This window comes from Danio rerio, chromosome 15 (assembly GCF_049306965.1).
Source record: "Danio rerio strain Tuebingen ecotype United States chromosome 15, GRCz12tu, whole genome shotgun sequence".
Classification (NCBI taxonomy): domain Eukaryota; kingdom Metazoa; phylum Chordata; class Actinopteri; order Cypriniformes; family Danionidae; genus Danio; species Danio rerio.
In genome coordinates this window covers 47,592,809-47,605,000 of record NC_133190.1, presented here as the reverse complement: position 1 = coordinate 47,605,000, position 12,192 = coordinate 47,592,809, and the positions used below count along the sequence as shown (strand labels likewise).

General features: G+C 36.7%; 1 protein-coding gene across 8 annotated transcripts in view; it reads right to left on the bottom strand.

Annotated features, from left to right (window-relative positions):
- pdgfd (platelet derived growth factor d) overlaps window positions 1–4,544 on the bottom strand; it is a 68,137-nt gene extending 63,593 nt beyond the window's left edge. For 5 of the 8 annotated variants that reach the window (XR_012391104.1, XR_012391105.1, XR_012391106.1 and 2 more), the window contains exons 1-2: window positions 4,516–4,544; window positions 3,749–4,349 (exon numbers count right to left, since the gene is read on the bottom strand). Coding sequence is in view for 3 of the 8 variants with exons in the window: in XM_073924103.1 (XP_073780204.1) it covers window positions 3,749–3,908 (160 nt within the window). In the remaining 5 variants the exon portion in view is untranslated. Of the gene's footprint in view, window positions 1–3,748 lie in introns of all 8 variants that reach the window. The other 3 variants (XR_012391103.1, XR_012391107.1, XM_003200098.7) reach the window with 1 other exon arrangement.
- Between the last annotated feature and the right edge of the window lie 7,648 nt (window positions 4,545–12,192).

Here is a 12,192-nt window from a genome sequence, read left to right as displayed (position 1 = left end):
AAAAAAAAGAAACTTTTTATTATTTAAATATTTATTTTCATTCTCACGTTTCAAGACAATGGACATTCATTCATTCATTCATACCTTGTTGGCTTAGTCCCTTTATTTATCAGGGGTCACCACAGCGAAATGAGCTGCCGACCATTCCAGCATTACTGGGAAACATAATTACACACTCATTCACACACACACTCATACACTAGGGCCAACTTAGTTAATCAGTTAATCTATAGTGTATGTGTTTGGACTGTGGGGGAAAACAGAGCACCCGGAGAAAACCCACGCCAACTCGAAGAGAACATGCAAACTCCACACAAAAATACCAACTGATCCAGCCAGGACTCAAACAAAAAAATTTGAGAATTAATCAGGGGTCAACACAGCGGAATGAATTACCAACTTATACAGCATATGTTTTACGCTGCGAATGCCCTTCCAGCCACAACCCAACACTGGGAAACACTCATACACTCTTTCATTCACACACACACACACACACAAACACACTCTCATTCACGTGTACACCATGGCCAATTTGGATCATTCAATTCATGTGTAGCGCATGTGTTTGGACTGAGGGGGAAACCGGAGCACCCAGAGGAAACCCACGCCAACTCTGAGAGAACATGCAAACTCCACACAGAAACACTACCTGGCCCAGTCGGGACTCGAACCAGCGACCTTCGTTCTGTGAGGCCACAGTGCTAACCACTGTGTCACCCCCATTCAAGCTACAGCATTCGTTTATCATCAGTTCATGCATTTCCTGGGAAATCAAACCCACCACCTGCTCAAACTGCAGTAATACACCAGCAGCTCAACTATCCTCCAGTCACACTAACTAAGAGCAGAGAAGAACAAAGCTGCGTAAATCAGGCATCAGAGAGCTGCAGACCTGTCCGAACAAGCTCAAGCTGATCACAACATGAAGAGAAGCCGAGGAGCATTCAGACATTCACATCCACCATGAGCACAGACAGCTTTTACACACTTACAGCAGCACTTCAAAATGTGCTTCAGGAGATCGCAAGACATCAAAACTAACGCCACTCGTCTGAGGGAGTTTTAAAAAGCTGCTGTCACAGAGTTTTAGCACTTAATGGCAGCATGCCGCACACCTTTTACACGAACAAGCAACAGACAAGAGTTGAAAACAACACCAAAAAGCCACTTCAGTGTTTGTTAAAGGGACAGTTCACTCAAAACTGACAATTGTCATTTACTCGTCCTACATTTGTGCTGTTACAAACCTGCTTGGGTTTTTGTTGGTTTTTGTAGAACACAAAAAGAGTCATTTTGAAAAATGGTGGAACACTGATTCCATTGACTACCATAGGATTTGTTCATCCAGCTTTGAATGTTTCTGACATTCTTTAAAGTATCTTCTTTTGTGTGTGTTTTTTTTTAGAACCTGTTTCAACATTTTTCAAAATACTTTTTTTGTGTTCTACAATTTTTTTTACCATGATTTTACTATAGTAAGAGTGTTTTAGCAGAGTAAAAAGATGCACATAACATCAAAAATACCATGGTTTAGCGTAGCAAAGCCATGATTAATTTGTGATTACCATGCATTAGGAAAAAACAAAACAAAATTTTATTCTGTTGAACACAAAAGAAGATACTTTGAAGAATGTTAGAAATGTTTTTTGTTAAACCATAGTAGCTACATGAACCTCCATATTATTAGTTTTTCCAACTTCAAATGTTTCTAACATTCTGCAAAATATCTTCTGTTGAATGTCTTTTTGTTAAACCATGGTGTCCACAAATTAGTCATAGCTTTGCTACACTAAACCATTATACGTTATACAACGTTTCACTCTGCCGAAAACATGGTTTCTACACGCCCACTACAGTAAAATCATGGTAAATAGCTTTGTGGAACACAAAAAAAAAACTTTTTTTTTTTTTTTATAACTGTTGAAATGTGGTTTCCATTGACTTCCTACTATGAACATTTTTCAAAGTATCTTCTTTTAATATCTTCAGAATATATATGTTTGGGAGTTTTTTGTTAATCCATGGTAACCACAAATTAATTGCAGCTTTGCTTCACTAGACCATGGTGTTTTTGTGTCATGAAATTTCTACTCCTCCAAAAACATGGCTTCTACATTCTCACTATAGTAAAATTGTGGGGGTTTCTTTGCAGAACGTAAAAGAAATAATATTGAAAAATGTTGAAGCATGCATTCCAGTGACCTCCGTATGTAGTTTTTCCAATTTTGAATGTTTCTAACATTCTTTAAAGTATCTTCTTTTGTCTTCAACGGAATAAAATTTTGTTTTGTTTTTTCCTAATGCATGGTAATCACAAATTAATCATGGCTTTGCTACACTATACCATGGTATTTTTTATGTTATGTACATCTTTTTACTCTGCTAAAACACTTTTACACGCTTGCTATAGTAAAATCATGGTAAACAAAATTGTAGAACACAAAAGAAGTTATTTAGAAAAATGTTGAAACAGGTTCCATTTACTTCCTTGTTACTTGTTTTTCCAAATTTAGAATGTTTCTAACATTCTTCAAAGTATCTTTTGTGTTCAACAGAATATATTTTTGTTAATCCATGGTAACCACAAATGAATCATGGATTTGTTACACTAAACCATTGTACTTTTGATTTCATGCAAATTTTTTTCTCCACCAAAAACATGGTTTCTACAGTCTTACTATAGTAAAATCATGATATTATTGTTGAACACAAAAGAAGTCATTTTGAAAATTGTTGCAACAAAGATTCGATTGACTTCCATGTTATTCGTTTTTGTCAAATTTGGAATGTTTCTAACATTCTTCAAAGTATCTTCTTTTGTGTTCAACATCGTATATATGTTTGTATATGTTTGTATGTTTGTTTGTTTTCATTCTTACTGTAGTAAAAGTGTAGCATTTTTTGTAAAACACAAAGGAGGTTATTTTGAAAAGGGTTCCATAGACTTCCATATGAGGTCTTTCCAATTTTGAATGTTTCTAACATTCTTCAAAGTATCTTCTTTTGTTTTCAACAGAATACAATTGTGTTAACGACAAATTCATCATTGCTTCGCTACACTAAACCATGATATTTTTGGCATCACATAACTTTTTACTCCAAAAAAACATGGTTTTAAGACTCCTACTACTGTAAAATCCTGGTTATTATGTTTTGTAGAACACAAAAAAGTTAATTTGAAAAATGTTTGAACGGATTCCATCGACTTCCATCTTATAGAATGTTTCTAACATTCTTCAAAGTATCTTTTTCTGTGTTTAACTGGATATTTCTTTGTTAAAACATGGTAAAAACAAATTAATTGTGGCTTTGCTACAATAAAACATGGTGTTTGTGGTGTATTACAACCTTTAACTTTGCCAAAAACATGATTTCGACACTCTTACTTTGGTAAAAACATGATACTCTTTGTAGAACAGTTATTTTGAAAAATGTTGAAACACTGACTTGCAATTTTTAAATGTTTTAAACATTCTTCAAAGTATCTTCTTTTCTGTTCAACAGAATAAAGACACATAAAGGTTTGCAATCACTTGAGGGAGAATAAATAAATGATTGTTGGGGTGAACTGTCCCTTTAATTTGATCATCTACACCTGCTAGGACACCTGACTTAGTGACATTCACCACAGATATTAAACTGATGAAAGTACATTAAAACGTCAACAAAAACAAGAGCTCGTGTTTGATCCATAACTGTCACTCATCCTAGCATTTTTTTAAATCACTTTATCGTTCAAACTCACCATTGCTGCGTATGTTTGAAGCCCTCATGACTCTGGAGGACATCACCTGGGCCTGTGTGGGGTAATTCTCACCACTCAACACCGCGATGAAGGAGCACACGAGCAGCCACATCATCTGGAACCCAACCGTCCGCTGATCCGCGACCCAGAAGCGCCACATGGACCCGGAGTTTCCACCGCAGCGCCGCGCGTCCTCGGATCCAGAGAACAGGTTGACGCCGTATATATACACCAAGCCACGGAATTCAAAGACTTCCAACTTTATCTGCTTCTGTCCCGTTTGACCCCGAGCTTATAATTCCACAAGAATACTTTCCATTCCTTGAACATTTAGCGAAAGGACGCGCGTAAAAGTTGGCGGTGATGACGGCTCCCCGGAGATCACGCGTCAAACTCCCGCTGAAAGATCGCCTTGGTGCGCATGGATGGATGGATGGAGGGAGAAAGGAAGCCTATGAGGGCTGGACCCCTTTCATCCAGTCAGGACGAGGAAATACCGCCCGGTTTGCGGAGTGTTAGCTGGAATATTTTCCCTCTGTGCGTAACGCTGCCACTCTTTTCCTGTTTGTTGCGCCGCGAGGAAAGTTTCCAACACTTTTCCCTGAGGAAAGAAACGCGTGGCGGCGTTACACACGGGATTCAAACTGCAGGCCAGGACTTGAAATCAATTTTCAAACTATTTCTCAATCATGTAAGCAGCTACCGAAGTATTACAAAGTCTTACTGGGGAGAAATATGAATTTAATAATAACAAGGAACAGTTGCACCTTAACGGAAACCCTTATCAGATCAGGACACTTCCGCTCTGGAAAATGAGTTATTGTCTGCGTTTCCAAAGGGAATAATAATTTACCACTCTGTACACTGTGTACTGCGACTGAATAGTCGATGAAATCCCGCTTATTAGGGCACGATAATACTGATTTACGTATGTTTAATTTTGTAAATGCCGTTTTGGTGCTAGAAACGGCTGTAAAATAGGTCAGATCACTTCCGGTTCAGGCCTTTCCTTGGAGTCAGAATCAGAAAGAGCTTTAATGCCAGGTATGATCACACATTGTTTTCGTGACAGAAGCTTCTATAGTGCAACTGAATGACAAAGACTGAATAAAAAAACAGATAATACATGAATAAACATAGAAGTAAATACAAATAGTGAATGCAAACACACAAATTGGCAAGTGTATGAAAAGGTATATAACTAAATACAACGTTATTTGTGCTGCTGTTATGTGCCAATTGGCATGCAAAGTATGTTGATTGATAAATAAATGTATATGTGTATAGGTAGTTAGTAGTGATTTTTGTTTAAGAATTACCAACATTAATTTGTGCATCTTTAATTAAAAATAAAGAGGTTTTACACAATATAGAATAAAATGTAAATCAAAGGCGGCAACAACAAGGCTCCAAAAATACAAATTTATTAAATTAAAAAGGCTGACACAGAGCGTGCATTTAATTTGCACTTTTTGCGGTTTCGGCTGAGCACCCAATTAAGAGAGATGTGCGTGCTTTTGTACAGTTTTTTCACAATATAGAATAAACATAGTTTCAGTCATTTTCTTTTCAGCTTAGTCCCTTTAAAGGCCCGTAGCCAGCCTGGTGAAAGGGGTAGTTCTTTTTTTCTCAAAAAGTGGACCATTTTGCAGTTTTTCACCTCATTTTCTGTTTAATTATGGTTTAAATACTGCATTTTAGTTACATTTTAAGCACTTTTTGTTTAAAAAGCTTGTCGGATGGTCATCAGATCTAAAGTTTTTGATGTACCAGAGCATTTCCTTAAAAGTTTTGAAAAAAACATACTTTAAAATTCTAATTTCTTTATCATCTGATTATTTATCATTAGGAAAAAAATACTAGGACTCGTTAAATTCTTTAATAAAAACCGAAGCTTATTTACATTTATTAAGCAAATAACAGTCTGGCCAGCACGTTCAACTGTCCTCTGTTAGAATTTAGCCATTTAAATATAAAATAAACAAACAATTAAACAATAAGAATAATAATGTAGAGCTTCACTTTTTTTTTTTTTTTTCTAGATTTTTCTCTTGTAAAAAAAGTTTTTTAAAAAAAGTGCTTGTGGACTGCTTCTCGATAAACAAAGAGAGGGAAAAAATCACAAGACATTGTCTCAGAAAAATAATTCCAGAAATTTCATTTTCATGATATTGGCATCAAATTCAAAACATACGCTCAGGAGATGTGCGGCTTTTGATCTATTACTTTTCTGTATTCTTATTTGTTTATGAAATAATAATTTTTTTTTTTATTTTATTATTAATAATAAAATAATAAAAATTAATAATAAAATAATTTAAAAAGCCGAGCACGCAGTATTCTGCAGGACACCTTTCACCCTGCTCACAGACAGTTTTCTCTCCTGCCCTCCGGCAGGCGCTTCAGGCTCCCCCGGACAAAAACCAGCAGACTGAGGAACAGCTTTTTCCCCAGAGCTGGCTCCCTCCTGAACTCTGCCCCCCACTGACTCTTTTGCCCCCCCAATACACCCCCCACTCTCCTCTAACTTAAACTCCTCGCAATAACTGCAATGTTTAACATTTGCACATTTAAAATTTGCACATTCACTGCACCACATTGAACTGTTTACTTATTGAACTGTACTTACCCACTGCATATGGGCATTTGTAATTATGTACACACCCACTATACATATACTCTTGTAATCATGCTTATTTATCTGCATACTACTGATTATTAATAGCAACCTGCACATATATTCATATAATTTTACATATACACTTGTAATCATGTTCATCTATCCCTGTACATATATTCATATATTGTAACATATACACTTGTTATCATGTTTATCTATCTGAACACTACTGTTTATTAATAGCAACCTGCACATATATTCATATATTGTAAATCTGTTCATAGCTTATCCAACCTGTATATAATGTTCATAGTACATCCATCTGTAAATATCACCATAGTTTTCTATAACTGCACTTTATAATTTATGCCTGTATCCTGCACTTGCTGCTATTGCACTGCTGGTTAGACCTAAACTGCATTTCGTTGCATTGTACTTGTACATGTGTAATGACAATAAAGTTGAATCTAATCTAATCTAAAATGTTTAGTGCAGGGAATTTTTATTTTTACATTGCATAAGCATCCATAACATTTTTTTTCACTTAGAGCATTATAAACACTGGCTGATGGATAATAAAGCCCAGAGTGTCTTCTTTCCAATGATACATAAACTGTGAATGTAGACCAAATCGTTCAGCAACTGTAAATGTTTTAGCTTTGGGAAGATCATTAAGGAGAGAAGGACATCAACATAGCCTCAGAAAACTTTTTACACAAATCTCATTTTGCATGCTATCTTCATCAAATGTAAAAAATAAACTCATGAAATACTTGGCTTTCAAGTCATATTTTTTCCAGAACATTACATTAATGTTTTACTGTGTTTGTATATGAAAAACAAATATTGAACACGATACATTTTTTTTTCCTCATGACTTTATAATGTATAACTTTTTATATTTTTTTACATGTAACTTCTCCTTTTACCACACGAAAGCTCAAAGTGTCTTCTTTCCAATGATACATGATTTGTGTTTGTAGCTTACTGGAGTCAGGAACTGTTACAGTTAGGTAGGTGTAAATCCCCAAAATTGAGTGCTGGCTAACAGGATAAATTAAAAAATCATGGATGACAACGATCGCCTGATTAGTATTAAAATTAACTTTAATATGGGCCGCTTTTGGTGCTTCACACTTTTTATTTTGATGATTTTTCTTTCACGAATAACATCCAAAATTTAGAATAAAAGTAATTTGTAAAATGGTTTCTCTATTTCACAACAATACAGTAGGTCAGTAGTCAGGGGCGGACTGGGACAAAAATTCAGCCCTGGCACTGTAGCCACACCAGCCCACATTACCACACCGAAACAGCCCCACCCACAGACACGCACATTCACTATTTAGTCTACACATGGTGAAATAATATGACATTCTTGCCAGATTTTAATTATGCATGGGTAAACCTCGGATTGGGTCGGCCCATCTTGAAACCAGGTGGCAGTTGCCGATTGGGCCAAATGCTTAACATTTATTATTATTATTATTATTATTATTATCATAATATCACATCTAGCAAGAGATAAAAGCTGTCTGCACTTAAAAACAATACATATTTAAAAAAAAAAAACTGACCGGCCCACATTTAAAAATTGGTCCGGCCCATTTGCCAGAATTGCCAGATGGCCAGTCCGCCCCTGTCAGTAGTGAAAGATGACTTTATTTTCGTCAGATTGTATGTTTTCTTGCACAGATGTTGGACTCATGAAAAATAATGGTTTGCATTGGCCAAAACCGATAAGCTGAAGTCACGACAGCCAACAGAGGATTCCGCTTGCCTTCTTCGATGGCTTATTTTCACAATTTATGACAGAACAGCGGGGCGAAGCAGTGGAGCATTAGGTAGTGCTGTCGCCTCACAGCAAGAAGGTCCCTGGTTCAAGCCTCGGCTCAGTTGGCGCTTCTGTGTGGAGTTTGCATGTTCTCCCTGCATTCGTGTGGGTTTCCTGAGGGTGCTCAGGTTTCCCCCACAGTCCAAAGACATGCGGTACAGGTGAATTGGGTAGGTTAAATTGTCCGTAGTGTATGAGTGTGTGTGTGGATGTTTCCCAGAGATGGGTTGCGGCTAGAAGGGCATCCGCTGCATAAAAACTTGCTGGATAAGTTGGGAGTTCATTCCGCTGTGGCGACCCCGGATTAATAAAGGGACCAAGCTGACAAGAAAATGAATGAATGAACGATAGAACAGCAGTCAAAATGGGACAAATGAGCTCATGTAAATTCTGGATCTTTGTCAGTGTGGGTGGGTCTTTCGAACCACCCCTGGCTACGGGCCTGCTTTATTAATCTGTGGTCGCCACAGCGGAATGAACCACCTACTTATCTAGCATATGTTTTAAGCGTTATTTATTTCTTTATATGTCTTTCTCTGCACACTCAAACTTTACCAAAACACTGGAAATCTGACTCAAAATGAAATGATTCTGTCGATAATAACACTTGTTTTCACTTCACAATGCAGATGCAGTCAATCAAAGTATACCCGGTTTCAAAATACTGCCTATTGTTGACTACAGAAACTGCAGAGACTTTTGTTTTAGTTTTACAGGTATGAATAAAAAATAGAAGTATATAGTGAATGCAAAAAAACAAATTGACAAGTGTACGTAAAGGTATATTACTACATACAACCTAATATGTGCTGCCGTTATGTGCCAATTGGCACGTAAAGTATGTTGATTGATAAATAAATGTATATGTGTATAGGTAGTTGTGATGTTTGTTTCACAATTACTAACATTAATTTGTGCATCTTTAATTAAAAATGAAAAGGTTTTACACAATATAGCACAGGTAAAAAAAAAAAAAAGTGCACTAAAATGCACTTTATTTAAGTATACTGAGTACACTCTTCAGTAATGTACTAAAAGTGCTCTATTTTCGCACACTAATTTTGTACTTAATGTACTAAAAGATAGTATTAAAGATATGTAAAGATAAACTTAATACCATCTGAGTGTACTCAACTGTGCTATTTTGAGACACCATGAAATTGAACTAAAATGTGCTTTTAACATACTATATCTGTATATCTGTATTTATATATTATATATTGTAAAAAAGTATGTATATATATATATGTATATATATGTGTGTGTGTGTATATATATATATATATATATATATATATATATGTATATATATATATATATGTGTATATATATATATGTGTGTGTGTGTGTGTGTATATATAAATATATATATATATATATATTTAGTTACAACTAGAAATACACTTGAACCCTAATTTTAGACATTTAAATATATTTATGACTAATTTAAAGTATAATAGTAATATATTAACAAAATATACAAATTGTAAAAAAAAAAAAAAAAAAGTGTGCTAAATACTGTGTTAAAAGTATTTTGGGAAAATGTACTTCTACTACAATACATTACTGATGGATTTTTAATAAAGTCAATTTAATGTAAACTTAAAATTACCACACTCAAAATCAATTGAAGTGTTAGTGATAATAATGCATTCATATTAAGTGCACTTAAGTACAACTTTTGGGAAAATGTGCTTCTACTACAATACATTACTAATAGATTTTTTTTATATATTAACTTATTTTAAACTGAGGATTAGTATGTAAACAGTGTACTAAAAATCAACTAGTGTTTAAAGCTTTTAAAGCACACTTTTGAAAAACACAATAATAAAACTCTTTTGGATGTTTTTTCTGTAGTGTACTTTATTTCTCGGTTCTGGAGGGCCGGTGTCCTGCACAGTTTAGCTCCAACCCTATTCAAACAGACCTCCCTATAGAGTTCAAGTGATCTTGAAGACACTGATTAGTTTGTTCAGGTGTGTTTGACTAGTGTTGGAACAAAACTCTGCAGGGACACCGGCCCTCGAGGATCAAGTTTGTCCATCCCTGGACTAAGCCGACAAGAAAATGAATAAATGAATATTATTGACTGAGTTTGCTATAGAATAATTAAACTTTCTCCACTGATTTTGAATAGCGCATTTAATAATATCCATTTTCCCAGACATGGGTTGCGGCTGGAAGGGCATCAGCTGCGTAAAAACTTGCTGGATGAGTTGGCGGTTCATTCCGCTGTGGCGACTCCAGATTAATAAAGGGACTAAGCAGACACGAAAATGAATGAATAATATTCATTATTCAATTATACATTCTAGCCACATGACGGCTCAGTAGTAAGAGCTGTGGCTTCACAGCAAGAAGGTCACTGGTTTGAGTCCCAGCTGTTTGAGTCCACAGCGGAATGAAACGCCAACTTATCAAGCATGTGTTTTACATATTCTATGCAGCGGATGCCCTTCTAGCCACAACCCAACACTGGAAAACACCCATACATTTTCATTCACCCACATACTTTAGCTTATTCAATTCACCTATAGCGCATGTGTTTGGACTGTGAGCACGTGGAGGAAACCCACACCAACATGGGGAGAACATGCAAACTCTGCACAGAAATGCCAACTGGTCTAGCCTGGGCTCGAACCAGGGACCTTCTAGCTGTGAGGCGATTGTGCTACCCACTATGACACCCGTAAACATGTAATCTTCACCAAATCGACAGAAGCGCTTAAATCAACAAAGGTGATTAAACTTGTCTTAAAGTGGGTCAGATTCTCTTACATTTTGTGTCAGGTGTCAGAGAAAGGCCTGAGTGAGAGTAATAAAGCTGGTCTGATCCAGAATGCACCCGCTTTTCCTGGCCCAGTCCTGTTCTGTGATCAGCTCTGAGGGTGTGTCGTGATTTACCTCCTGAGGGACGCTGTGTGTGTGTGTGTCTGTCTGAGGTGTGTGGGTAACCAGGGCCGGTGTGTTCTCAGTGTTGACACAGAAACTCTAGCGTACATCCTGATGTTTATCTTCATGTCTTTGTGTTTCTCTCTCACACAGACGCGTTCGCTGTTTATCTAAATGTGTGTGTGCAGGAAACAGCCTGTTTATATTCTCCATTTGCGCTAAACACACAATTGCACGGCTGCACTAATGGACAACACATCAAATGATCAGCTGTTTTATCTAACAGTGCCGTGTAATTTATTTAATGGCGTTTGCTCAAACTTACAGGTCAAGTATTAACATTCTTGTGTCTGTGCTCTAAACATGAGTTATTCCTTAAAACATACAGCAAGTCTCTCTGATTTACTTGAGCCTAGCGACCACTGATAATCATTGAAAACCCAGATAGCGTACGAATGTGGGCAAATTTAAGCAGTTATGCAGCACTGGTGGTCTTCCTTCAGCCCAAATAAAATGAAGGTGAGCCTGAAGTGGCCCACCTGTACAATGGCAAAGAGGGGGCCAAGACTTAAATTCATATATGGGCCTTTTGAGGCAAAGATTTGGCACTCATGGCAAAATGTAATCTGTATGTGAGCACAATGTGGCCCATGTGGAAAATGATACATTTGGCCCAAATGACAGAGGACAAATGTGGGCCACAGTTGACAAAATAGTGGCATAGTCATTTAAGGGTAATCTGGGTCTAAACCAAAACTGGCTCACACGTGTAGGTGCAAATGTGGCCCAGTTATCTAAGAACATATGTGGCCCAGTTATGTTTTGGCAAATATCTGGTACAGTAAGCTCTGGCTATTGCAGCTGTGAGCCTAATGTGGCCCAGAGAAGATATAGCAAATGTTGCACAGGTTTTTTAAAACATATGTGGGCCACTTTTGGCAAATATCTGGTACAGTAAGCTCTGCCTATTGCGGCTGTGAGCCTAATGTGGCCCTGAGAAGATATAGCAAATGTGGGCCAGGTTTTTTTTAAAACATATGTGGGCCACTTTTGGCAAATATCTGGTACAGTAAGCTCTGCCTATTGCGGCTGTGA